The sequence below is a fragment of the Papio anubis genome, chromosome 20, assembly GCF_008728515.1.
Source record: "Papio anubis isolate 15944 chromosome 20, Panubis1.0, whole genome shotgun sequence".
Classification (NCBI taxonomy): domain Eukaryota; kingdom Metazoa; phylum Chordata; class Mammalia; order Primates; family Cercopithecidae; genus Papio; species Papio anubis.
The window spans coordinates 14,633,273-14,661,062 of NC_044995.1; the positions used below are offsets into that span (position 1 = coordinate 14,633,273).

Here is a 27,790-nt window from a genome sequence, read left to right on the forward strand (position 1 = left end):
TATGGGGTACAATATGATGTTTTGGGACATGTATACATTGTGGAATGATCAAATCAGGCTAATTAGCATGCCTATCACCTCAAATATTTATCATTTCTTCGTGGCGAAAACATTTAAAATACACTTCTTGCCAGACACAGTGGCGCACTGTAATCCCAGCTACTTGGGAGTCTGAAGTGGGAGGATGGCCTGAGCCCAGGAGTTCAAGGCTGCAGTGAGCTATAATCATGTACTGCACTCCAGCCTGGGTGACAGAGCAAGACCCTGTCTCTTAAAAAACAAAAACTAAAACAAAAACTAAAACTCTCTCTTTGATATTTTGAAATATACAGTACATTATTAGCAGTAGTCACTGTGCAATAGAACACAGAATATATTCCTGTATCTCGCTGAAACTCCGTGTCCGTTGTCTTCCTTCCCTTTCCCCATCCATTCTCCCCTCCTCATTTTGAACACAATCTATCACGATATAGTTTACATAGTTCCCAGACCCCACTCATTCCTGTTCTCCCCTACTCTGGACTTAACTTGTCCTAGAGAGGGAAGGTCCAGAACTGGTCACAATTTGCCATATCAGGGATGGGAAAGGAATGTCAACTCGTGCACCAACACCATTCCAGTCATGGGGACTGCCAAAGCTTGTGTGGAGGCCCCTAATGGGGGTGCGAGAGGCCACGGGGGATGGGCCGTCTGCCTTGTGCACTGGAGTGAGGTGCAGCACCTGGGCCGTTGCAGCTGGTCGGCTCTGGGGCCCAGCCTCCTCAAGTTCACTGTTAATGGCTTTCTCTTCCCCCCCTAGGTGGAACAGAGCCCAGGTGGGAAAGTGGGCAATTCACCCATGTATCCTGTAATCCACATATCCATCTTTCTGCCCCCATTCATAGCCAAAGTCCCAGCTATGGCAAAGTACTGCCAGTCTGTCCTGAGGTTTCATCTCATTCATTCATTGAAATGTATTGATCACCTATGAGGCTCCTGCACTGGGAGGGTGATCAAAATACAGCAATGAATAAGAATCGGTACCGTCCCTTCTCAGCTTTCACGGACATGCTAGCTCTTGTGCTAGGCTTCCTTAAAGCTTAGGGACAGAGCAGCTGATCCACGAAATAAGCCAGCCAGGGTCTTTTCTCTGGCCTGTCTCCACTTACTATAACTTCTCCACCATCTGACTCGGACGTAACACGCCCCCAAGTGGCTTCAGATGGCCATGCTGCTGCTAGATTGTGGAGAAATGGCGCCTCCTACCGGCTTACCCCAGTCCTGAGCCAACTTACTGTTCCTGTTCACCCAGAATCTTATCTTCTCTCCTTCCTTCCTTCCTTCCTTCCTTCCTTCCTTCCTTCCTTCCTTCCTTCCTTCCTTCCTTCCTTCCTTCCTTCCTTCCTTTTTTCTTTCTTTTTTCTTTTCTTTTCTTTTCTTTCTTTTGTTTTGAGACAGGGTCTCGCTGTGTCACCCAGGCTGGAGTGCAGTGGCATGACCATGACTCACTGCAGCCTCGACCTCCCAGGCTCAGGCCATCCTCCCACCTCAGTCTCCCGAGTAGCTGGGACTACAGGCATGTGTCCCCATGCCTGGATTTTTTGTAGAGACCCCGTCATGTTGCCCAGGCTGGTCTGGAACTCCTGGGCTCAAGCAATCCACCTGTCTCAGCCTCCCAAAGTGCTGGGACTACAGGTGTGAGCCACCATGCCCCACCAGCTTTCTCCCCTTCTTTCATTCCTTTAGTTGGCGAATATTTAGTGAATATCACCATGCCCAAGCGCCTTTCTGGGTGAGGATATAGTGGAGAATGAGGTAGATAAGTTTGTGCCCTCTTGGAGCTGACCCCGCTGTAGTTGGGGAGATAGGCAGGAAGCAGGTAATTGCTATGAAGGAAAGAAAAGAGCGTAATAGAGAGTGTTGGAGGAAAAGGAAGACTTCATCAGAGTGTGTGGCCAGAGAGGGCCTCTCTGAGGAGGGGGGCATTTGATGGAGACTTAAATGATGAGGAGGGACCACCTCTGTGTAGATCTAGAAAGGGTATAGCAAAGGTACTGAGGTGGGGACTTCTTTGTGGGTTCAGTAACAGGAAGGAGACCAGTAGGGCTGGATCAGAGTTAGGGAGTTAGAGTCATGTGAGGCAAGGAAGGAGAGGCAAGAGGGGGTGCCAGGCCATGCAGGGCCATGGCCTGGAGCTGGATTATACCACAAATGTGATGAAAGTCAGTAGAGACCTTGTGGCTCAATTTATATTTTAGAACAAGGACTTGGAGTCCATAGACCACCCCTAGAGGAGTCTGTGCATAGAATTCAGAGTCCAAGAACTTGGATGGGGAAAAAAATTACATCTCAATTTTTACTATCTTCTGACCAAACCATAGCATGTCCCTCTATCATGAATGTAGACAACAGACCACAGTACTCAGACTTTGTCACCAAGAGAATGCGCGCAGATTTTCTTATACTTGTTGCAGATCTCTCCAAATACTGTTTTCACTCATGATTACTTTGAAATGACAGTAGTCATCAGATCTATTGCTGGATCTTGTTGCTTAATGTGCTAATAAAGAAACGCATAAATGTTTATATGATAATTCGAAATATGTTTGATGACTATATTTTTTTTAATTTTAATTAATTTTTTTGAGACAGAGTCTCACTCTGTTGCTTGAGCTGGAGTGCAGTGGCACAGTCGCAGCTCACTGCAACCTCTGCCTCCTGGGTTCAAGTGATTCTTCATCCTCAGCCTCCCGTGTAGCTGCAACTACAGGTGCCCGCCACCACACCTGGCTAATTTTTTTCTGTACTTTTTGGTAGCAGGGAGTTTCACCATGTTGGCCAGGCTGGTCTCGCACTCCTGACCTCAGGTGATTCACCCGCCTTGGCCTCCCAAAATGCTGGGATTACAGGCATGAGCCACCACACCCAGCCAAATTTTAATTAATTAATTTTTATTTTATTTTATTTTGTTTTTTGGAGACAAGTGTCTCCCTTTGTTGCCTAGGCTGCAGTGCCATGGTATGATCATAGCTTACTGCCACCTCAAACTCCTGGATTCAAAGGATCCTCCCACCTCAGCATCCTGAGTAGCTGGGACCACAGGCACTCACCACCATGCCTGGCTTATTTTCCTTCTCTTCTCCTCCTCCTTTCCTTCTCCTGCTCCTCCTCCTCCTCCTCCTCCTCCTCCTCCTTCTCCTCCTTCTCCTCCTCCTCCTCTTCCTCCTCCTTCTCTTTCTTCTTCTTTTTTTTTTTTTTCCTGTAGAGACAGGGTCTTGCCATCTTGCCCAGGCTGGTCTCAAACTCCTGGGCTCAAAAAGATTCTCACATCTAGCCTCCCAAAATGTTGGGATTATAGGCATGAGCCACTGTGCCCAGCCAGTTTTTATTTTAGATTCAGGGATACATGTGTAGGTATGTCACAAGGGTTGTATTGCGTGATGCTGAGGTTTGGGGAATAATTGTTCCTGTCACTCAGATAGTGAACATAGTACCCAGTAGGAAGTTTTTCAGCCCTTGCCCTTCTCCCTCCCTTTGGAGTCCCTAGTGATGATGACTATAATTGTATGTGATTGATTTCATTTGAAACTCTATATATCTGGCTGGGCATGGTGGCTCACACCTGTGACCCCAGCACTTTGAGAGGATGAGGTGGGTGGATCATCTGAGGTCAGGAGTTTGAGAACAGCCTGGCCAACATGGTGAAACCCCTTCTCTACTAAAAATACAAAAATTAGGTGGGCATGGGCATGGTGGGTGCACCTGTAATCTCAGCTACTTGGAAGTCTGAGGCAGGAGACTCACTTGAACCCGGGAGGCAGAGGTTGCAGTGAGCCAAGACTGAGCCACTGTACTCCAGCCTGGGTGACAGAGAGACTCCATCTTGTCTCAAAAAAAGAAAGAAATAAAGAGAGACAGAAGGGAAAGAAATAAAGAGAGAGAGAGAGAAAAGGAAGGAAGGAAGGAAAGAAAGAGAGAAAGAGAGAGAAAGAAAGGAAGGAAAGAAAGAAAGATTCTATATATCTTATGTGTTTTTAATTCTGAGAAAAGGGCAATAGGGTTTTTTATTTTTTTCAGATGCTAAAGAATTCAGGGCACAAAAAAGTTTAGAACTCTATTGTTTTAGACCCCTCTCTGCCTGCCTGGGGGTGAATGGATGGTCTGGGGTAGAAGGATGGTGGTTTGGACCAGGACAGTGACTGTGGACAGGAGGAGATGTAGAGGGAACTGAGAGGACTTGCAGATGGATTGGGTGGATGGGGAGAGGAAGGGAGGTGGGATTAAGGTTGACCTCTAAGTCTCTGGTCTGAGAAACTGGACAGGGATGTGGTTAAATGTTTCCCATCTGAACTTCTCACCATGAGACCTTCTGCAAACTGGGATGCACTTTCCCCATTCTTTCCTCTCTCTGGTGATTCAGAATGAAACCCACAGACACCTCTCTAGGCTTCTGGAGGAAAGGGGAATTTTCACTGAGAGTCATGCTGAGGAGGAACAGGAGTTAACAAATACTTTAATCAGCAAGCTAAGGGTTATAGGAAATCAGAAAAACACTGGTAATAAGACTTGATTTCTGGTCTTATTCATTAGATTCAATTCAGTGGGCATTTAATGGGGGCTTACCAGGTTCCGATATGAGTTAGGGATACAAGAAGAATAAGATATGCCTCTGGTCTGCTAGAATTTCAGTCTAGCAGAGGAAAGGTACACATAAGCAAATGCATTGACTTGGGAGATGTGCAGCACAGGGCAGGTGGGTCTCGTTTTGTGGGGCCAAAAGATTATGCAACTTGGAGTCCCTTTGAAAGAAAAAGACAATGTTTGAAACAAAAATTAGGTATGGGGTCTTGAAAGGGTTCACTGTAAATGGGGGGCCATGAAGCATAAGTGTTGCGCACTTCACAGTTGAGGTGAAGCGGAGGTGGAGGTATTCCTGGGCTGGGGTAGCTGGGAAAGGGAAGGCAGGGTGGACATTGTTTCACAGGATAGAGTGCTAGGACTTCAGAACCCTTAAACTGGATTCTGAGATGATTAGCAGCAAGAGTGAGAGAGATCAGGAGCACAGGAGTACCCAGTCCACTGCCATACACAGAATAAGCAGAGGCACCCCCAGGGGGTCAGGGAATAGCGTCGAGCCGTCGAAAAGCAGGGATATTGATCAGCAGTGACTGTTTGGGTGTGTGGGGGTGAGACACTGGGATATTTATTTACTCAGACCAGGTACGTGTTTCAAATCCCAGAGGTATGGATGGACTTACAGCGTGGCCTTCTAGTATGGTTTTCCAGACATCAACTATGCATACCCAAGCAAATATCCAGATATACTCTTTTTTTTTTTTTTTTTTTTTGACACAAACAGTACCACATCATACCCTCTGTTCTGCCTCTTGAGCTTTCCACTCAACAAGACATCCTGCAGATTGTTCCATATCAGGACACAAACGAGACTCCTCATTCTTGTTGATGACTGTATAGTATTCCACTGTAGAGCTCTACCTTCATTCATCCAACCCGTCCTCTCTTGCTGCATGCCCAGCTACCTTCTACTGTTTTACCAAAATGCCACTTGCTGCTGGGAACAGCCTTCTAGAGAGGTGCAGCCTTCTAGAGTGAGAATAGATAAATTTCTAGCAGTGGAATGGCTGAGTTGAAGGCTGTGTGCAATTGTAATTTTGATAGACATTGCCAAATCACCCTCTCACCAGCATGTACAAGAATGTGTGTTTCCCCACACTCCCCAGTGTAGTATTACACACTATTTTTATATTTGGTGATCTGAGAGGTAAAAATGATATCTCAGTGCAATTGCAGTTGTGTTTATCTTATTGTGAGTGAATCTGAGTGTATTTCCATCCAGAGCTGTTCACATTTATTTCACTGGGCACTCTCCAGGCCTGTCTGTCAGCCACATTACTACTGGGTTGTCAGTTTTTTACTTACGGATTCATAATCACTATTTTTTTCTTCTTCTTTTTTAATTATATAGAGTTATTTGCAAAATCACTCTTTGTATATTCAAGAAATGAGCCCCTTCTGTTGAATTGCTTATATATTTTCCCAATTTGTTCACTTCCTGGCACATCAAATTGGTCTTTGGAATAATAATAGCATTGGGAAGAATTGAGGGGCATGTCCCAACCCCCACAATTTCCCAGAAGGAAAAAAATTGTAAGTAACATGTTATAGCTTTCAACTCTACATAAAATTTGCCAAGTAAATGATGAAGCATCAGTGTCGGTTCATTAACGTATCTATGTGGAACACCTACTGGGTGCCAGGTGCTGTTCTAGGTGCTGAGGATACAGTGGTGACTGAAACAGTCAAGATCACACTCTCATGGAGCTGACGTCCCAGTGAGAGGGGCATGTCATGAATGAGTAAACGGAATAGCGATGCCTGGAGATGGTGATAAGCCTTGTGAGGGAGATGAAATGGGGTGATAAGGGGAGGCCGGGCCAGGGGCTGGTATAGACTGGGTGGTCAAAGAGGGCACCTCTGAGAGGGTGACTTTGTGTTAGGACCCAGGCATAAGTGTCAGAATTAGAACTGCCCAGTAGAGGGAATAGCATGTGTAAAGGGCCTGAGCAGGAACAAGAACAAGCTTGGTGCATTTGAAAAAAACAGAAAAGGGCTGAATGGCTGGAGCACAGCCAGGGAGGGAGAGGGTGGTGGGAGATGAGCAGGGAGACAAGCACAGGCTTCAGTATAAAGGGACTTGTAGGCAGGTGAGGGGTTTTGTTTGCGTTGTTGAGGGCTATGAGAAGCCACTGGACTGTGTATGTAAGGTGGTTTTGCTTTTTCTTTCAGAAATGTTTAAACGTAAACGTAGAGAGAATTATGTCATGAACCCCATATACTCTTCACCAAGCTCAATAGATATCAACATTTTGCCAGTCCTATTGGCAAATAGGGTTTCATCTAAACTCCTTACTTTTTTTGTTTTTTTTTTTTTTCTGGTTTACAGTTTATTTATTTATTTATTTTTGAGACAGAGTCTCACTCTGTCAGCCAGGTTGGAGTGAATAGGCGTGATCTCAGCTCACTGTAACCTATGCCTCCCAGGTGGGTGGAGGATTGAATTTTTTTTCCTCTCCCTCTCTCCCTACCTCATCCCCCCTTTTTTCTCTTTATTTTACTTTATTTTTTACTTACCACTATACAAACAAGATTTTTTTTTGACATAGGGGTCTCACTATGTTGCCCAGGCTGGTCTTGAACTCCTGGACTCAAGCAGTCCTCCTGCTTCAACCACCCAAGGTGCTGGGATTACAGGCACACACCACTGTGCCTGGCCCTGTCTTAAAAAATACTTTTATTAAAATATAATACATATATAAAGGTGCACAAATCATAGGTATACAGCTATGAGCACTCCCATGGAACCGGTACCCAGATCTAGAAACAATGTGGCCAGCCCCCAGAAACCCCCTGGTGTCCCTTTTCAGTCTTTACTCCCCAAACTTCAACCATTAGAATCATACAGGATGTTCTCTGTCATAACTAGCTCTCTCACTGATGATGTTTGGGAAGTCTGTGTTGTGGCACGTAACCGCGACTTGTAGGACTGCTCATTCTTGTTGCCGTAGCTTCCACTGAAACAGTTTCTTTACCCATTCTACTGTTGTGGGCACTTGGGCTATCTTCAAGTCCTGCCTATTTCAAATGGTCCACGTGAACATTGTAGTGCATGTCTTGTGGTAAACACATACACATGTATGGTGGGTTACATGCAGGAGTGGAGTTGCTGGGTCATAAGGGTGGTGTATGTTTAGCTTTCTTAGATAGTGTCTATATTAGTTTGCTAGGGCTGCCAAAACAAAGAACCACAAACTGGGTGACTTGAGAGAAATGTATTGTCTCACAGTTCTGGAGGCTGGATGTCAGAAATCAAGGTGTCAGCAGGGTTATGAGGGAAGGATCTGTCCCTTCTGAGGGCTGTGAGGGAGGGATCTGTTCCAGGCCTCTCTCTTTGGCTTGTAGGTGGCTGTCTTTTCTCTGTGTCTCTTCACATCATCTTCCCTTTATCCATGTCTATGTCCAAATTTGCCCTTTTTATAAGGACACAAGTCATATAGGATTAGAGCCCACCCTAATGACCTCATATTAACTTGATCATCTGCCAAAGACCCTATCTCCAAATAAGGTTAATCTCTGAGGTTCTGGGGGTTAGGATTCCAACATATCTTTTTGGGGGGTGGCAGGGAGTGGGGGGAGACACTGCAACCTATAACAGTGCTAAAGAGCTTGCGAAAGTGGTTGTACTAATTTACACTGTTTGCTGGAGCATTTTAAAGCTAAGTCCAGACATGATATTATTTGCCTTGGGAGTGTTTTTTTGTTTTGTTTTGTTTTTTTTTGTTTTTTTTGGAGACAGAGTCTTGCTCTGTCGCCCAGGCTGGAGTGCAGAGAGGTACAGTGGCATGATCTCGGTTCATTGCAATCTTCACCTCCAGGTTCAAGCGATTCTCCTGCCTCAGCCTCCCGAGTAGCTGGGACTACAAGTGTGTGCCACCATGCCTGGCTAATTGTTTGTATTTTTAATGGAGACAGGGTTTCACTGTGTTAGCCAGGATGGTCTTGATCTCCTGACATCATGATCCGCCTGCCTTCACCTCCCAAATTGCTGGGATTTCAGGCGTGAGCCACCGTGCCCAGCTGGGGGTGTTTTTGAAGGAGGAAAGACCTGGTCTGGTTTACAGTTTATTTATTTATTTGTTTTTGAGACAGAGTCACTCTGTCAGCCAGGTTGGAGTGAATAGGCGTGATCTCGGCTCACTGTAACCTATGCCTCCCAGGTTCAAGCAATTCTTCTGCATCAGCCTCCAGAATAGCTGGGACTACAGGCATGTACCACCACACCTGGCTAATTTTGTATTTTTAGTAGAGATGGGATTTTGCCATGTTGGCCAGGCTGGTCTTAAACTCCTGGCCTCAGGTGATCCACCCACCTCGGCCTCCCAAATTGCTGGGATTACAGGCATGAGTCACTGCACCCGGCCTGGCTTACATTTTTAAATAATTCTATTTTTTCTGTGGAAATGTTAAAACAAGGCAGATATTTCATCAAGAAAGGGTGGCCAGGCACGGTGACTCCCAAAGTAATCCCAGCACTTTGGGAGACCGAGGTGGGCGGATCACGAGGTCAGGAGATCGAGACCATCCTGGCTAACATGTTGAAACCCCGTCTCTACTAAATATACAAAAAATTAGCCAGGAGTGGTGGCGGGCACCTGTATCCCAGCTACTCGGGAGGCTGAGGCAGGAGAATGGCATGAACCCGGGAGGCAGAGCTTGCAGTAAGCTGAGATCAGGCCACCGCACTCCAGCCTGAGCGAGACTCCATCTCAAAAAAAAAAAAAAGAAAGAAAGAAGGAGTAAATAAAGAGTGAGCCCTCCCACAACTGCCCAGTTGGGACTGTCTGGTACCCCATGGTAGAGAGAAGCCTCTGGGTGCCCTTAGCTCAGGGATGCCATTCAAAGATCGAGTGGACCATCCCTTACTGCCCAGTGCCAGATTGCCATGTGGAGCAGCTTCCTGGTTTCAGCCCCTCAGGGTTCAGGTGATGCAGAGAGGATGAAACCCAGCCAGGACTCAGGCTGTCTTTCTGTCCACCCCGCTCCCTGCCAGGACATACAGCAGCTCCTCCAGCTCCAGCAGCTGGTGCTTGTGCCAGGCCACCACCTCCAGCCACCTGCTCAGTTCCTGCTACCGCAGGCCCAGCAGAGCCAGCCAGGTAAGGCCCCCCACCCCAGATGGCCTCCCTGACACCTCTACAGAACTTCCTCACCTTCCCCTCCCCCTCACCCTGTGTATTTCCCCTTGTCCCTCCAGGCCTGCTACCGACACCAAATCTATTCCAGCTACCTCAGCAAACCCAGGGAGCTCTTCTGACCTCCCAGCCCCGGGCCGGGCTTCCCACACAGGTGAGACTGTCCACTGAGTGCACCAGGCTGGGCCAGCAGCAAGGCCTGCTGAAAGCAGGGTAAACGGGGGTGTGGAGCGAGTGAGAGTCTCCTCTCCATTTGACCCAGCCACACTCTGCCAGTGATTTGCTGTGAGACCTCAGGCAAGCCCATCTCCCTGTCTGAGTCAGCCTCTTCCTCCATAGAATGAGGGGAGCTGGCCCAGACGAGTGGTTCTTAACCCTTTCAGGTACATGGGCTCCTTTGAGAATGTGATGAAAGATTTAGATCTGATCCCCATTCCCCCAAAATGCTCATGTGCAAAAACAAAATTGTAGGGCGTTGCGAGCCTTTAGGCTACAAATGCCTCGGGCCTCTTCCAGCACTGCGATGGAGGATTCTCTGAAGAAGGCCTTCATTAGGTGATTATTTCACATCCACTTCCCAGACTGGAGACTGAAAACAAGGCCCACAGGTGTCTTTTATTTGGCCATTGTCAACTAAATTCCCAGAAAGCACCAGATTTTCAGTTCCTCTTGATAAACCAGAAAATCTGGCAGGGCCATACCTGTGTCTATGTGGTGGCTTGGCGCAGTGAGCAGTTGGCCTGACCACTAGCAGGAGCAGAGGCCCCTTAGCGTGCCAGCTCTCCAGACCACCTTGGCACCTGGACCCCAAGGCCTTTCGTTCAGTTTGCTGCCTGAGTTATAGACTTTAATGATCATTTTCACCACCTTTTATGAATTTCAACGTTTTTTTCCACCCATTTTTTATAGCCCTTTAAAAAAATATACGTTAACTATTTCAGAAGGACTGAAAAGATTAGAGACTAATACAGGTCTTAGCTGCAGTTCTGAAATCCCAAACGCTCTGAAAGTCAAGTTGTTCTTGCACCATTGGTATGAGAACTCATTTGACTGCAAAACCTGCCCTGCCATGATATAAGGCAGTGTGTGACTTTTCTTTGCCCCTCTTGGTATGGCATTTTTGCTGCTGCAAAACTGTTACTGTATCTGATTATGTAGTAATATCCTTGACCCCAGTGGGGGTGGGGGCTGTGCCACATTATCTATGATATACATCCTATGTTGGCTTTCTTTCTTTCTTTTTTTTTTTTTTGAGATGGAGTCTCGCTCTGTTGCCCAGGCTAGAATGCAGTGGCTCAATCTCAGCTCACTGCACCCTCTGCTTCCGGGTTCAAGCGAGCGATTCTCCTGCCTCAGCCTCCTAAGTAGCTGGGATTACAGACATGCGCCACCACACCCAGCTAATTTCTGTATTTTTAGTAGAGATGGGGGTTTCACCATGTTGGCCAGGCTGGTCTCGAACTCCTGACTTCAGGTGATCCACCTGCCTCGGCCTCCTAAAGTGCTAGGATTACAGGCATGAGCCACCGTGCCTGGTTGCCTATGCAGGTTTTCTGAAAACTGAAACAGGCACGGTGGTGCATGCCTATAGTCTCAGCTACTTGTGAGCCTGAGGAAGGAGGATCACTTGAGCCCAACAGTTTGAGGCCAGCCTGGGCAACATAGTGAGACTGGTCTCTAATACAACAACAACAAAACCTGAGAGGGGTGAGAGTGGGTGGATGATGAGAAATTACTTAATGGGTACAATGTACACTGTTCGGGTGATGGATACACTAAAAGCCTAGGCTTCATCACTACACAATACATTTGTGTAACAAAATTGCACTTGTACCCCTTAACATTTTGTTTTTTGTTTGAAACAGGGTCTTACTCTGTCACCCAGGCTTGGAGTGCAGTGGTGCGATCACAGCTTACTGCAGCCTCAGCCTCCTGGGCTCAAGTGAAGCAGTCCCCAGCCCTCCTGAGTAGCTGGTACTACAGTCACGCCCCACATGCTCGATTAATTTTTTAAAGTTTTGTAGAGATATGGCTGGATGCTTTGGCTCACGCCTGTAATCCCAGCACTTTGGGAGGCTGAGGTGGGCAGATCACAAGGTCAGGAGATCGAGACCATCCTGGCTAACACAGTGAAACCCTGTCTCTACTAAAAATACAAAAAATTGGCCGGGCATGGTGGCAGGCGCCTGTAGTCCTAGCTACTCGGGAAGCTGAGGCAGGAGAATGGCGTCAACCCCAGAGGCGGAGGTTGCAGTGAGCCGAGATCACGCGACTGCACTCCAGCCTGGGCGACAGAGCGAGACTTTGTCTTTAAAAAAAAAAAAAAAAAAAAAAAAAAAATTTGTAGAGACAGGGTTTCACCATGTTTCCCAGGCTGGTCTCAAATTCCTGTGCCCAAGCGATCCTCCCACTTTGGCTTCCTAAAGTATTGGGATTACAGGTGTGAGCCATTGCACCTGTTGTCCTTAAATTTATACAAAAAGAAAAAAAAAGAAAAAGAAAAAGAAAAAAAAAAGACCGGGCACGGTGGTCACCCCTGTAATCTCAGCACTTTGGGAGGCCAAGGTGGGTGGATCACCTGAGGTCGGGAGTTCAAGACCAGCCTGACCAACATGAAAAAACCCCATCTCTACTAAAAATACAAAATTAGCCGGGTGTGGTGGTGTATGCCTATAATCCCAGCTACTCAGGAGGCTGAGGCAGGAGAATCACTTGAACCCGGGAGGCAGAGGTTGTAGTGAGCCAAGATTGCACCATTGCACTCCAGCCTAGGCAACAAGGGTGAAACTCCGTCTCAGAAAAAAAATAAAAATAAAAATAATAATAAAATTAAAACAACAACAACAACAAAAATCTGAAAAATTCCTAAACATCTGGCCCCAGCATTTTGGAGAATAATGGATCAAGGACCTGAGTGACGGACATCCCTGCACCCACCACTTGCTTCAGATCCTTTATTTTTAGGGCAATGAATCATCCCAGATAGAGCTGTTGCTTTTTTGTAAATCTCCCTAATTGCCTCCCAGTCCTTTTATTTTATTTTATTTTATTTTATTTTATTTTATTTTATTTACAATCTACTCATTGCTTAGGACTTAATTTCTTAAGAGCTGTTTTAGATTCACAGCAAAACTGAGTGGAAGATACAGAGATATCCCATCTATCTCTGCCCTTGCACATGCACAGCTTCCCACATATCTATATCCCCAACCAGAGTGGTACAAGTGTAACAGCTGATGAACCTACATTGACACATCACTATTACCCAAAGTTCATAGTTGACATTAGGGTTCACTCTTGGCGTTGTACAGTCCATGGGCCTGCACGACCTACTCATCTTTAACCCGGTTCTCTCAACAGCCCCGTTGGGTAGACAGAACAGCAGTGATTGTTCCCATCCCGCAGAGGGGGAAAGTGAGGCCTGGGCTAAGCAGTGACTTGGTGGCAGGGCCAGTCCTTGATTCCCCGGTTGAGATGAGGATGAACCACTGCCTCCAGCTCCAGGGAAAGAGCCCTGGCTGCTCCTACTGGGAGTTCGCAGGCGTGAAGGGACAGTGCAGAGAGTCCCAGGCAATGAGGAAACCCATGTAGGGCAGCAGAGTCCAACCTTTAAAGGGATTGATAGTACGTGTGGAGGAAGGCGGGGGGAGTCTGCAAGCGGCGGATGGAACGCAGGGGCGAAGAGGGCGGGAGGGAGACTGTGCATCCATCGCTGAGCCCACTCCTGGTCCTCCGCCCTACATCCCACCCACCTGCCCACCCCACCAGGCCGTGACCCGCCCTACGCTGCCCGACCCGCACCTCTCGCACCCGCAGCCCCCCAAATGCTTGGAGCCACCATCCCACCCCGAGGAGCCCAGTGATCTGGAGGAGCTGGAGCAGTTCGCCCGCACCTTCAAGCAACGCCGCATCAAGCTGGGCTTCACGCAGGTCTGGAGCCACCTTGCAGGCTGGGCAGTGGGCGTGGGGGCGTGGTCAGTTGATGAATGCCGCGAGGGGCGTGGCCAGCCGGTGGGCGGAGCGGGCCCAGTTCCGGAAGGCCCGGCCCTGACCTCCGCCCCTTCCCCCCCGCACTGGCACAGGGTGATGTGGGCCTGGCCATGGGCAAGCTCTACGGCAACGACTTCAGCCAGACGACCATTTCCCGCTTCGAGGCCCTCAACTTGAGCTTCAAGAACATGTGCAAACTCAAGCCCCTCCTGGAGAAGTGGCTCAACGACGCAGGTGGGACTAGGCTGGGGCTCCCGCGTAGGGGGCGGGCGGTGGCCGGTGGCCGCGGGAGGCGCCTTCTAATGCTCTCGTCTCCCCCGGGGCACAGAGACTATGTCTGTGGACTCAAGCCTGCCCAGCCCCAACCAGCTGAGCAGCCCCAGCCTGGGTTTCGACGGGCTGCCCGGCCGGAGACGCAAGAAGAGGACCAGCATCGAGACAAACGTCCGCTTCGCCTTAGAGAAGAGTTTTCTAGCGGTGAGGCCCTCTCCTGGGTGGCCCTCACCTGAGGGGTGGCGGGCGGTGGGCCCCGGGCTAACAAGCCCTCTGCCTGCAGAACCAGAAGCCTACCTCAGAGGAGATCCTGCTGATCGCCGAGCAGCTGCACATGGAGAAAGAAGTGATCCGCGTCTGGTTCTGCAACCGGCGCCAGAAGGAGAAACGCATCAACCCCTGCAGTGCGGCCCCCATGCTGCCCAGCCCGGGGAAGCCGGCCAGCTACAGCCCCCATATGGTACGAAGAGCCCGCCTGGGGGATGGGAGACCACAGAACTCCGCAGGCACCTGTGTGAAACCCACCCTACCTGGTTGTCCACAGAGCCTAGAACAGAGGCAAGGAGAGTCACTCTTGGGGACAGGCCATCACGTAGAGGGGCACAGTCACACAGGGGCAGTTTCCAGGGAACTGTGGTCTTACCTGGGGGATACAAGCACCCCTAGATACACACCGACATAGCCAGACACAGAGTTATTACAGTGGCATAGCCACACAGGGAGGGATATATGTCCAAGGACGTGGTCCAGCTTAGCACACACAGGCTCACAGCCACAGGGAGGCAGGGAGAGGCATTTATTGGCCATTCAGGGACATTGTCACACCCATGGGTGTACTCTCAGGTCCATAGCTACACACAGGCCCACTTGATCTCAGACACAGCTGGGACATCCTTTATCCCATCCCTTTATTTCCATTCCTGGAAAGAGCTGTGATGTTCCAGAGAGGAGCCGCCACCCCCAGTGGGGTGAAGGAGGCACTGTCTGAACTGAGTTCTAAAGGACAAGGGAGAGTTAGCCAGCCACGAGAAGGCAAAGGGCCTTCCTGGACCAGTGTGCACTAAGGCCTAGAAACCCGGGTGTGCCCAGCCCAATTTGAGAAACTCCAGTGCAATTTAGTGTGGTTGGCGCTGCAGTTTATATGAATGAGGTTGGGGAAGGGGTGGGGGCATGTACCCTAAGTTTTACAGTGAAGAGCTGGAACTTGAACCATGGGCAGTGAGGAGGTAAGGAGGGGTTTTAAGCTGGGGAAGGAGAGAAACCACACTTAGTGAGGTTTTTCTGGAGCTGATGCAAAGGTGAGACTGGAGGTGGGGTGGCCAAGAAGGAAGCTGGTGGATGGTCCCAGAAAATCAAGTAATATGACATCTCAACACCCTGATGCAAAGATATGCATCCATTTAGCCTCACACTTCAGATCTGCTCTTTCCCTGCCTGGGTCACTTTGATCAGTCTCTGCTGCATTGCTTGCCAACCCCACTGGTAAAAGGGTGGTGTTTGCTTGTCCAGGGAAAAGAATTTTAGTTTTGTAGAACCAACAATAGTAGGAGCATGTAGAGCAGCCACTCTTCCAGTGTAGTCACTTCAGACAGGATGCAACCCTGCAGAGACTAGCCAGACAGGGCGGTGTCAGAAGAGAGGTTCGGGGTGCTCTTAATGGAGAATTAGCCCTTCATGCTTGTGGCTCAGGATCAGCTAGGGCAAGTGTGAAGAAAGCATGTGGAATAATACAAATGCAGCATTGTGCCAAAGCCCCCTGCCCCCATCCTGGGACAGAGGAGTGGGGTCCTGCAGGGAGCATCACAGGGGCTGCTGGCAGACAGTGGCTAACCATACCTCCTTTCTTCTCTCCTCAGGTCACACCCCAAGGGGGCGCGGGAACCTTACCATTGTCCCAAGCTTCCAGCAGTCTGAGCACAACAGGTCAGGGAGGGCAGAAGATGATGAGGGGGGCCTGGGAGGATGTGGCACAGGCTGGAGCCTGAGGTTCCCAAGTGGCTCTGGGTGTCCATGGGCCTCAAGACTGAGCCCGGGGAGTGTGGGTGGGGGAATGGGAGAAACAGTGGGAAGAGGGCAGGACTCACCCCTCCTCTACAGGAGCAACTCAGCTTTAATCTGCTTCACGATTTCATATGAGAAAAGCATGGGCCTGGTAAAAGGTGAGGCACTTGGGTTTTGTGCCTGGCCTCTGTCATTTTTAGGCTGTGTGAATTCAAGTGCTTATTTTATCCTTCTAAGCCTCAGTTTTTATAAAATTATTATAAATCTGTAATACATACAAAAGATATAAATACATGTATGTAAGAGTGTATGTATGTATACACACATACATGCATACATACATACTCTTGTACCCAGAGTTCCCCTCCCTATTCCTGGGACACGGCAGGTTTAGATGTATGGTTATACACCATATATATAAGAATAATATAAAATTGGCCTGGTGTGGTGGTTCATGCCTATAATCCCAGCTCTTTGGGAGGCCAAGGCAGGCAGATCACCTGAGGTCAGGAGTTCAAGACTAGCCTGGCCAACATGGGAAACCCTGTCTCTACTAAAATACAAAAATTAGCTGGGTGTGGTGGCGTGTGTCTGTAATCCCAGCTGCTCGGGAGGCTGAGGCAGGAGAATCGCTTGAACCCGGGAGGAGGAGTTTGCAGTGAACTGAGATCACACCACTGCACTCGAGCTTGGGCAACAGAGTTAGATTCCATCTCAAAAAAAAAATATATATATATATATACACACACACACACATGTACACACAATATATATACACATAATATATATGCACATAATATATACGTAATAGATATATATACACATAGATATATATACACACACATACACACATAGAACAACATATTGCCTGTCCCCAGGCTAGAAAATAGTAAGTGGAGATTTATAAAGTAGTGCTTGCCTGGCACTGTACTAAGCTCTTTGTAAACTGCATTGACTGACTTAATTCTCAAACTCATTTTATGAGATAGGTTCTATTATTATCCCCATTTTCCAGACAAGGGATCTGAAGGTCAGAGGTTAAGGCACTCGCCCCAGGGCACCCCTGGGATGAGACAGAGCCAGGAGTTTCTACCCCAGCAGTCTGGCTGAGTCTGGGCCCTCAGTCCCTGCCAGGTTGCCCATCCCTCAGCTGTGGCAATGTGCCTGGCATCCCTCGCCCCTCCCCTAGAGGGAGCCATAGGGTTCTGACTCCTGGGGGCCCCCGTTTCTAGTCAGTAAAAAAGTGGTTCAGGGCGGGGAGTGCAGAGTGCCAGGGCTCAGCAGGAAGCAGCTGCTCTGACTTCCATTGTTATGATAGGGGTCACTATGGCAGAGGCACAGGGAAATCACTCTGGGAAGAGAGGGCAGGGAGGTCTAAGGCTGTTCTGACTGAGGAGATGCTTCATGAGCTGGGTGGGAGGACAAGTAGGAGTTCACCCCAGGTTCCTCAGTGGGGGATGAGTGGAAGCTGAAGCCCCCATCTCTCTGTCTCTCTCTGGCAGTTACTACCTTATCCTCAGCTGTGGGGACGCTCCACCCCAGCCGGACAGCTGGAGGGGGTGGGGGCGGGGGCGGGGCTGTGCCCCCCCTCAATTCCATCCCCTCTGTCACTCCCCCACCCCCGGCCACCACCAACAGCACAAACCCCAGCCCTCAAGGCAGCCACTCGGCTATCGGCTTGTCGGGCCTGAACCCCAGCACGGGGTAAGTGGGTGCAGGTGGGAGGCTGTGGGGAGAAGCAGGGTCGCTGCTGCTTCTAGGGTGGGGAGCTGCACCCCAGTTATGTTGGCAGGTCCCTGCCCCTGCTAATGCCTCTGCTTTGCCTCTTGCAGAAGCACAATGGTGGGGTTGAGCTCCGGGCTGAGTCCAGCCCTCATGAGCAACAACCCTTTGGCCACTATCCAAGGTGCGTGCTGCCTCATGTCACACCCATCGTCACCAGCCCTATCCTCTGGGGCCTCGAGCCCTGCCATTGTTGCTCCAGCCATGCCATCCCGCCCCTGCTCACTGCATCGCTCGCCTCTTCATACCCATCTCACCTTTGGGGAAGATGTGAGGGGTGCTGATGGGGGTCAGTGGGACCGATGGGGAGATGGGGGGCACTCTGGGCAGGACGCTGGAAGGCAAAGGTCTCCCCTGGCCCGGCGTGCCCCCAGCCCAGCCTCTCTCTCTCCCCGCCAGCCCTGGCCTCTGGTGGAACCCTGCCCCTTACCAGCCTTGATGGCAGCGGGAACCTGGTGCTGGGGGCAGCTGGCGCAACCCCGGGGAGCCCTGGCCTGGTGACCTCGCCGCTCTTCTTGAACCATGCTGGGCTGCCCCTGCTCAGCACCCCACCTGGCGTGGGCCTGGTCTCAGCAGCAGCTGCGGCTGTGGCAGCCTCCATCTCCAGCAAGTCTCCTGGCCTCTCCTCATCCTCTTCATCCTCCTCCTCCTCCTCCTCCACTTGCAGCGAGGTGGCCGCACAGACCCCTGGAGGCCCAGGGGGGCCCGAGGCAGGGTCCAAACCTGAGTGAGGGCCAGCCATGCCTCCCCTCCCATTCCTCTGATCCCTGCCTTGGTCCCTCACCTGGGAAGAGGGCGAGGAGGCCAGTGGTGGGGACACAGAGGGTCCTCAGAGCAGAGTGACAAGGGAGGAAAGACCAAGAAAACCAACCAACCAAAAAAAAAAAAAAAAGGAAATAAACTAACCAACAAAAGAGAAAACCAAAAATAATCACAACAGAAACCAGCTGCCCCAAAGGAACCAGAGGTGAAAAACAAACAAAAAAAAACCAAAAACTAACCAAAAAAAAAAAAACCCCACAAAATCAAACAAACCAAAAATCCAGTCGCGAGCCAGACCTCAGCGTGCTCACCCTCACTGCTACAACGCCAAATAAGAACCCCAGCCAGGGGCGGAGAAGCCTCCAGCAGGTCAGACCTCATGCCACCGAGCCCTGGCTGTGGGACCAACCCCCAACCCTGCCTCCCCGCATGGGGGCTACAGATGGAAAAAGAAGATGCCAGCTTCCTAGTCCCAGCCCCCAGCCCTGGACCAGCGAAGACAGGGCACAGCCTGGGCAGATGGGCTGATGGGCTGGGGCTCAGCACCACCCACCAAATGTTCTTTTCCAGAAGGTGAAAGAGAAAGGGCCTGAACAACCTTACACCAAATATTCAGTAGCTTCATCCAAAGGATGTACAGAATTTTTAGCATTGTGCTCAACAGAATGTGTCCCTACCATGTGTCCCCCTCTCCCCTGGCCCCCAGCTCTCCCCACCTGGGCAGGGGGGCTCGCTTTAACCTCCTGCCTCCCCCCAGCCAGGGGAGAGTTCAAGAGAAGGCCTGGGGACAACTTTTCATCCCCTGTTCCTCCCTCTTTTCCCCTTTGAAAGGTGGGCTAGGCCATTTTGCCAAGTTCTAGCTCTCACAAGTCCCTCCTCAACCCTGTCACGCTCCTCTGCTCTGGAAGCGACCCCCTCCCCATCTTATGGGAAGGTGGAAGTTTCAGGCTAGAGGGGATGAAGGCATTCAGTTGAGGGCATTCAGTTGTCTTTTTCCATCCTGTCTGTTTCCCTGAAAAAAAAAAAATTCATATTCCAGTGCCTATCCGTGGGATCCTTCACGTTCTTTGACATTAACCAGAAACCAAAAAGAGAACTCACCTTGCTTTTCCCACCCCGTGCCCCTCTGGTACTGGCGAATGCCTCTCCCTCCCCCCCACATGCACACACGCACACACCCCAGTGGTGGGGTTCCTCAAGATGGCATCCCCATCAGGGTCCATGTGGTGGGACAGAGCCACAGCCTGTGGTCCCCATCTGAGAGGGTGCGGTGGTGGCCACCAATCCCACAAGACCTCCACAAGTCTTGGCTGGACCCTGTGTTTGACCAGCCCTGGACACATCTCCACTGACGACGGACAGAGGAGAGACACCACTGGGAGCCACCCTGCCCTCCTGCTATTGTGGAGGCCAACAAAGTTTTGAACCAAAAACCAAAAAAACAGAAACAAACAATAAATTTAAACTAGAAAAAAAGAATTTATATATATATATACGTATATATATATATAAAAGGGAAAGAAGATGAGGACTCTTCAAGAATAAGACGGAACCGCGAGGCGGAGCCAAGCCCCTGCACCAGTGGCCCTTGTTCCCCGAGGCGGACAGAAGGACGGATGCTTCTTTCTCTTCACAAATACCTCATGGACGTCGTCTTTGGGAAAGCCGGAGGGGGCGGCTGGGGCAGGGCCTGTCCCTCGGCCAGGGCAGATAGAAGCAGGTGGGTGGGGCTGAGAGAGGGTGTCAGGGACAGGGGTGAAGAACCCCAAACTCCCCCCCCAAATCAACTGAAAAAGCTTTAAGAAAAGAAAGACAGGAAAAAAGGGAGTAAGAAAGCAAAAAGAACAGATGAAGGAAAACTTAACCCTCCGGTGGTTTGATTCCTCCTTTGATTTCTTTTTCGGTTCTCTTTTGTCTGTCCTCTCTCCTCCTCTCCTTCCTCTCTTCTCCCTCCTTCCTCTCTCCTCCGTCTCCCTTTGCTCTCCTCTCTCCTCTCTCAATCTTGTTCTTTCTGTGTCTCTCCTCAAACCAAAGTGTTGCAGTGAAGGACACGAGCCATTGAAATCAGGGTGGGGCCTGACAGCCACAGTGTGGCCCCCGCCCCTCGCTGGGCAGGAGCAGAGAGAGGGGAGAGCCCTGAGACCACAGGGCTTTGGCCTGGGCAGCTTCCACTTTCTGCCGGACACTTTGAGGAGAGGCAGATGGAGCCCCAGGCCTCAGCGTTCTCTTTTTTCTTGTCTCCCTTCTCCCACCCGGGAAATGAAACTGTTGGGCTGGGCCACGGAGGCAGCAGAGACTCGGCCATTGCAGGGGCCTCCGGGTGCCTTGTCCGGGCAGTGGTGGAGTAGCCGCCCCTCCCACCCCTGGCACGATGGGGCCTGGCACCTTGTTGACCCATCCTCGCCGGAATGTAAGCATCTCCGCTGAATGACTCCCTGCCCTTACCCTACCTCTGAGTTTGTCCATGTTTATTTCCTGAAGAGAGAAGGGACTGGCAAGAGGGCCTGGGCCCCAGCCCAAGGGTGGAGAGGGGGCCAAGGGCTCCTGACCAAATAGGAAGGACATTTGAGCAGAGCAAAATGAAAGGAATTACAACCAAAAACCCCCTCCGAGAAGACAGGCAGCATGGAAGGCATGGTGGAGATGACTCAAACAAAAACTATGATTCTAGACCAAAAAGGAAAAAAAAAAAAAAAAAAAAGGAAAGAAAATCCAGGACTCACCACCACCCACTTCATCCTGCTTCCTCCCCATCAAGTCCCACCACCTGGGACCTCTCCCCACCCCAGTATGGGGTAGTGGGGCAAACAGACAAGGAGGAGCAGGGGGCAGGAATGGGGCAGATGCCCTGATGTTGGTGGAGGGAACCCTGTGCAGCCAGGGGTGCTGGGGACCCTCCCCATCCAACCCTCACACCTAGGAAAAGAAAAACAAGAAAAAAGAAAATTCCTGGGAGGGGGAAAAATAACCAAATCCCAAGCTTTAACTACAGCTGTGAAACCAAATATTGGGAAGGGGGTAGGAGGGAAGGAGGGGCAGGTGAGCCCCAGGTCTCCCCCCTGGGCCCCCCTCCCCCGAGGACTCGAGATAAGGCACCAAATACCTCATAGAACTTTAATGTTAAAAAAAGGAAACCAAATATCGTTGGCTGGGGGCCAGCCAGGGCAAGGGGCTGGGGGGCTGGAGGGAGCCAGGGTTGGGAAGGTGATGGGGGAATTCATGCCCCCCACCCCCATCTGCCCCTTCCACTCTGGTCCCCCGTCTCGACTCCGGGAAACAAAACTATCTCATCGTTTTTATTTTGTGGTCTGTACAGAGCCTGTGTCCGTGTGTCTGTGTGTGAGCGAGAGAGTTGGAGGGCTGGGGAGCTTTATGTGGGGGATGGGGAGGGAAACCCCAGGCTAGGCTATGGGCTAGGTTAGGTGTCCGAGGTTGGGAGCTGAGGGCCTGGGCTAGAAAGAGAGGAGAGATGAGTGGATTGGAGCAGTGGGGAGCCCTCTGAATTTCTCTTCTCCCCAACCTTGACCTCCTACTTAAGGGAGGGACAGAGACTGGGTCTACCCTAATGGTGGGCCTTTTCATTGTGCCAAAAAAAAAAAAAAAAAAAAAAACTGATGCCAGTAACTAAACCACCTCTCTCTGTTCTCTTCTGGGGGGGGGGGTGGGTGTGTGTGTGTTGGGGTGGGTAGGGATGGGGAACCCAAGCCCCAGTAGGAGTTGGGGCTGAGATCAGGAGGAGGGGAAGGATATGAGTTTTCTACCCATCTCCCCGGAGAAGGCCATGATGGGCTCTCCAAGCCCTGGGGAGATTTGGCGAGGGACTAGCCAAGTCAGGGTAACCTCTTGACCTGACTAGTTTTTCTAACCCACCCGAATACCAGGGTGCCTCTCTCTTCCTCTAGCCCAGGGTAGGGGGACCTGAGTGAGAGAGTGAGACAGACAGCAAGATTGAGACACGCGGGCCCCCACTGGTCTCTGAGTGGGAAAGGCAAGTGCGAGAGATAAAGGCCTCCAAGAGAAAAAAGAAACAAACCAAAGATTTAACCATTAAAAAAAAAAAAAAAAAACCCACAGACAACTCCGCTACCTTTTTATACGTTGGAAAAAAAAGTGAAAAAAATTTAAAAATAAAAATAAAAAAAAATACACAAAAACTCCAAGCCGCAGGTCCTTCATGCGGTTTGAACTTTGACCTCAGCAGTCTCCAAAGCAAGACGACGATGACAAAGGCGGAAACAAAGAAAAAATAATGTATATTTTTAAGTATTTGTCCTTGAATTGTTAGCTCCTTGTTAAACAAACAAGAAAAGGAGAGAAAAATCCAGAGAGAAGTGTTGCTGGGATGGAGACGACTATTTACTATGTCTGTGACCCCTCCCTTTTGCCTCCCTCCCCTTCCTCTCTTTCCTGTCCTCTATCCTTGCTGCCCCTCCCCCAACCTGTCCCCCAAACCCAGGGGCTCAGTATTTATTTATTTATATAATTGCAGGGTGACTGGGGGCCTCTCTCGGCAACTCATAGAGGGCCTTTGGATCATGGTGGGGTGGGGAAAGAGTGAGGAGTCTTTGGGAAGAGCAGTGGCCTGAACTTTGATCAACTCCTTTCTGGCCTCTTGTCCCACTGCTGCCACCATCACCTTCCAAATCCAGGGCTGCACTAGGGCAAGGTGACCACCCTACCTCGTAAAGACCTGATTGGCGCAGCCCGTTCTGGTGTGGGTGTCTCTCACCGCCCAGAATGACCAGGTTGGAATGGAGGTGGGTGAAGTTGGAGGGGGTGGCAAGTACAAGGCAAGGGTGCCCAAGAACTGGCATCCAGAAATCAGCCCCAGAGTAGACCTGTCTTTCCTCCATCCTCACCAAGTTAGCCTCCCTTTCAGTTCCGTCTGACCCCTGTGTTGGTAGCCCCTTCCTTCCCTTCCTGTACCCCCTCCCTGTCTCTTCTCGTGGTAGCGGGTTAGCGTTTCAGTGTTCTTAACTCCAATCTGCTTGTTCATTGTACAATGTGCTTCTTTTAAGGCCCCATTTTTGTAACTTGAGTGTGTCATTCATCTGAACAACAAACATCAAAAAATAAAAAATTAAAAACTGTACAGAGAGAAATGATGCCTGCTCTCCCTTGGTCTCCTCTCTGTCCTGGGAAGAGTGGTGAAGACATCAGGGTGTGGGGTTGGAGATCTGTATGCTGGGGAGGGGAGGGCTTTACTTCTGTTCCAATAGTGAATGTTCACAGTCTGGGCAACAGAGTGAGAACTCTTCTCTACAAAAGCCCCAAAAACTCAACTAGGCATCATGGCGTGTGCCTGTTGTCTAGTCCTAGCTACTTGGGAGACTGAGGTGGGAGGATCGCTTGAGCCCAGGATGTCGAGGCCGCAATGAACCGTGATCATGCCACTGCACTCCAGTCTGAGTAACAGAGAGAGACCGTGTTTAAAAAATAATAATAAATAAAATAAATGTTTAAAAATAGTGAATGTTTGTTTGGAAGTAAAACCTGCACAAATGTTCTTGCCAAAGAACCGTCTTTGAATTCAGGATGAATTCACATTTCCTAATTCAAATCTCAATTCTGCCGTTCTATGACCTTCAATATGTGAGTTTCTGTGTCCTCACTGTAAATTAGGGACAATACCTACCTCACAAGGTTGTAGGATGATGGTCTAAGTCAAGTGCTTAGGACTGGGCTCCAGCACACTGTCTTCAATAAACGAGAGCTATGAGAAAGCCAGGAAACCAGCAAGTACCTCCCCATTTCCATCCCTGGGTGCTTCCCTAGAGGACTAAAGAGACTCTTCAAAACCAGAGTTTCACTTAACACATTAAAAAGTTTCAGCCTCACAAATTGTCAAATAAATTAACAGAAGAGTTATACGTCATTTTTTCACATCACCAAAAAAATGCAAAAAACAAAACAAAACGCCAGGCGCAGTAGCTCACGCCTGTAATCCCAACACTTTGGGAGGCTGAGGCAGGCGGATCACCTGAGGTCAGGAATTCGAGATCAGCCTGGCTAACACGGTGAAACCCCATCTCTACTAAAAATACAAAAATTAGCCAGACGTGGTGGTGCATGCTTGTAATCCCAGCTACTCAGGAGGCTGAGGCTAGAGAATAGCTTGAATCCGGGAGGTGGAAGTTGCAGTGAGCCGAGATTGCGTCATTGCACTCCAGATCAGGCGACAGAGCGAGATTCCATCTCAAAAAAACAAACAAACAAAAAAAAACCAGGCCATGTGCGGTGGCTCCTGCCTGTAACCCTAGAATTGAGGAGGCCAAGGCAAGAAGAACCCTTGAGCCCAGGAGTTCAACACCAGCCTGGGCAACACGGTGAGACCCCATCTCTACAAAAATTGAACAAAATTGGGCCAGGTGTGGTGGCTCATGCCTGCAATCCCAGCACTTTGGGAGGCTGAGGTGGGTGGATCATTAGGTCAGGAGTTCGAGACCAGCCTAGCCAATATGGTAAAACCGCGTCTGTACTAAAAATACAAAAATTAGCCGGGCGTGGTGGTGCGTGCCTGTAGTCCCAGCTACTTGGGAGGCTGAGGCAGAAGAATCGCTTGAACCTAGGAGGTGGAGGTTGCAGTGAGCAGAGATTGTGCCACTGCACTCCAGCCTGGATGACAGAGACTCCATTTCAAAAAAAAAAAAAAATTGAACAAAATTAACTGGGCATAATGGTGTACATCTGTGGTCCCAGCTACTTGGGAGGCTGAGGTGGAGCTCTTGAGCCCGGGAGGCCAAGGCTGCAGTGAGCTATGATAGTACCACTGCACTCCAGCCTGGGTGGTGACAGAGCGAGACCCTGTCTCAAACCAACCAACCAGAGTTGATTTTGAAGTTTTCTGGTGGTACAATGTACACACCAACCCCCTTCCTTTTTAGAGCAACATTAACTCTTACTCAAATTATTGTGCCCATCTGTCATTCGGCAGTAGCAACAGCTTCTGCAGGCCATCAGGCCATGGACTGATCCCTAAGACCTCACCACTGAAAGGTAGAAGTAGTATTAATGAAAATGCACTGTTAAGACTGGGCGCAGTGGCTCACGCCTATACTCCCAGCATTTTGGGAGGACCAGGCTGGCGAATCACTTGAGGCCAGGAGTTCAAGACTAGCCTGCCCAATGTGGTGAAGCCCCATTCTGCTAAAAATACAAAAATTAGCCGGGCGTGGTGGTGCACGCCTGTAATCCCAGCTACTCGGGCAGCTGAGGCACAAGAATCACTTGAAGTTGGGAGGTAGAGGTTGCAGTGAGCCGAGATCATGCCACAACACTCTAGCCTGGGTGACAGAGTGAGACTCTATCTTGTGGGGGGGGGGTGGAAAAAGAGCTGTTGGGTTTCCTCAACACTGTTCCATCCTCTAATGTATGCTTGGCACACAGGTGCTGGGATCCTGCAAATTTGATAGTGAGGGCTGTGGGAATCGAGGCACAGGAAAAGTATGAGTGAAAGATAGGTTTCATATGTAGTAAGACAAGAAGTGTTAGCATTGCAGTGTTTTGGCAAGACTGAAAAAATGCAAAGCTCCTCAACTCTCCAAACAAGTCAGCAGGGATGAGGCATAAGAATAGTACATGGAGGAAGATCATTGGCTTCAGGCCCATCTTCAAGGTGGCACAGTCAGAACCACACAGAACCCAAGACCCCATCTCTACAAAATAAATTAGGCAGAGGTGGTGGTGCTCGCCTGTAGTTCCAGCAACTTGGGAGGCTGAGGCAGAAGGATCACTTGAGCCCAGGAGGTTGAGGCTGCAGTGAGCCGTGATCGTGCAACTGCATTCCAGCCTGGGTGACAAAGCAAGACTCTGAAAAATAGAAAAAAAAAAAAAACAACAGGCCAGGTGTTGTGCCTCATGCCTCTAATCCCAGCACTTTTGGAGGCCAAAATGGGATGATCCCTTGAGGCCAGGAGTTTGAGACCAGCCTGGCCAACATAGCAAGACCCCATTTCTAATAAAAAGATAAAAATAAAACCTAACACAGGAACAGAAAACCAAACACCACATGTTCTCACTCATAAGTGGGTTGAACAATGAGAACACATGGACACAGGGAGGTGAGCATCACACACTAGGGCCTGTCAGAGGGCAGGGGGCTAGGGAGGGATAACATTAGGAGAAATACCTAATGTAGATGACGGGTTGATGGGTGCAGCAAACTACCATGGCATGTGTATACCTATGTAACAAACCTGCACGTTCTGCACATGTATCCCAGAACTTAATTTAAAAAAAATCCTAGGATTTGGAACTATATGTATATAAACATTAAAATGTATGTTTATATATGTCTATAAAGAGTGAAACAATAAAAATCTCTTTATATATGTATCAATATTTACTATATCTATTGTATAATTTATATACATGTAACAGGTAGGATACACATACACATAACCTACTATGTATTTTTTTGTATAAACAGAACCCTAATACATTAACTTTTCAAATGTTATGTCATTTATTTTACAAGATTATTAGAATTTGTTTTGTTTTAGGCCAGACGCGGTGGCTCATGCCTATAATCCCAGCACTTTGGGAGGCTGAGGCGGGTGGATCACCTGAAGTGGGGAGTTGGAAACCAGTCTGACCAACATGGTGAAACCCCGCCTCTACTAAAAATACAAAAATTAGCCAGGTGTGGTGGCATGTGCCTGTAACCCGAGCCACTTGGGAGGCTGCGGCAGGAGAAACACTTGAACCTGGGAGGTGGAGGTTGCAGTGAGCCAAGACCACACCATTGCACTCTAGCCTGGGCAGCAGAGCAGACTCCATCTCGAAAAAACAAATAAATAAATAAAAGGAAAACGAGTTCAACAGAAGGATTTGGAATAATCTCTGGGGAGAGGGGGTCTCAGAAGCAAGGCTAGCACAGCAGCCTAGCATCCCCCCAGTCACATACTCCTATCTTGTCTCCACCACCCTCCCCGAAGTATGCAGAAGGCAGCAGAATGGAGAGAAAAGCATATGGGTGATTAAACCAAATGAAGTGAAATCAGGCTTGGGCCGGGCGCGGTGGCTCAAGCCTGTAATCCCAGCACTTTGGGAGGCCGAGGCGGGTGGATCACGAGGTCAGGAGATCGAGACTATCCTGGCTAACATGGTGAAACCCCGTCTCTACTAAAAATACAAAAAACTAGCCGGGCGTGGTGGCGGGCGCCTGTAGTCTCAGCTACTTGGGAGGCTGAGGCGGGAGAATGGCGTGAACCTGGGAGGCGGAGCTTGCAGTG

At 49.6% G+C, this 27,790-nt stretch overlaps 2 protein-coding genes across 21 annotated transcripts in view; both read left to right on the forward strand.

Annotated features, from left to right (window-relative positions):
* The window catches only part of POU2F2 (POU class 2 homeobox 2), a 111,340-nt gene extending 88,714 nt beyond the window's left edge, over positions 1-22,626 (forward strand). For 8 of the 20 annotated variants that reach the window (XM_031660280.1, XM_031660281.1, XM_031660279.1 and 5 more), the window contains 9 exons: positions 9,608-9,713; positions 9,812-9,903; positions 13,518-13,679; positions 13,832-13,973; positions 14,068-14,216; positions 14,296-14,472; positions 15,869-15,935; positions 17,516-17,717; positions 17,846-22,168. In XM_031660280.1, the coding sequence (XP_031516140.1) occupies positions 9,608-9,713; positions 9,812-9,903; positions 13,518-13,679; positions 13,832-13,973; positions 14,068-14,216; positions 14,296-14,472; positions 15,869-15,935; positions 17,516-17,717; positions 17,846-18,296 (1,548 nt within the window). In that variant the 3' untranslated portion in view covers positions 18,297-22,168. Of the gene's footprint in view, positions 1-9,607; positions 9,714-9,811; positions 9,904-13,517; positions 13,680-13,831; positions 13,974-14,067; positions 14,217-14,295; positions 14,473-15,868; positions 15,936-17,515; positions 17,718-17,845 lie in introns of all 20 variants that reach the window. The other 12 variants (XM_009194591.3, XM_031660287.1, XR_002518827.2 and 9 more) reach the window with 11 other exon arrangements.
* On the forward strand, positions 20,373-23,662 carry LOC103880105. Its single transcript, XM_009194594.4, has one exon. The coding sequence runs from the start codon at positions 20,406-20,408 to the stop codon at positions 20,982-20,984; it is 579 nt and encodes a 192-aa protein (XP_009192858.1). The 5' UTR covers positions 20,373-20,405; the 3' UTR covers positions 20,985-23,662.
* Positions 23,663-27,790: the final 4,128 nt, after the last annotated feature.

What these genes read in the sequence shown, in the direction of transcription:
- LOC103880105 (XM_009194594.4), top strand. Translation starts at nt 20,406, where the DNA reads ATGAAGGAAAACTTAACCCTCCGGTGGTTTGATTCCTCCTTTGATTTC.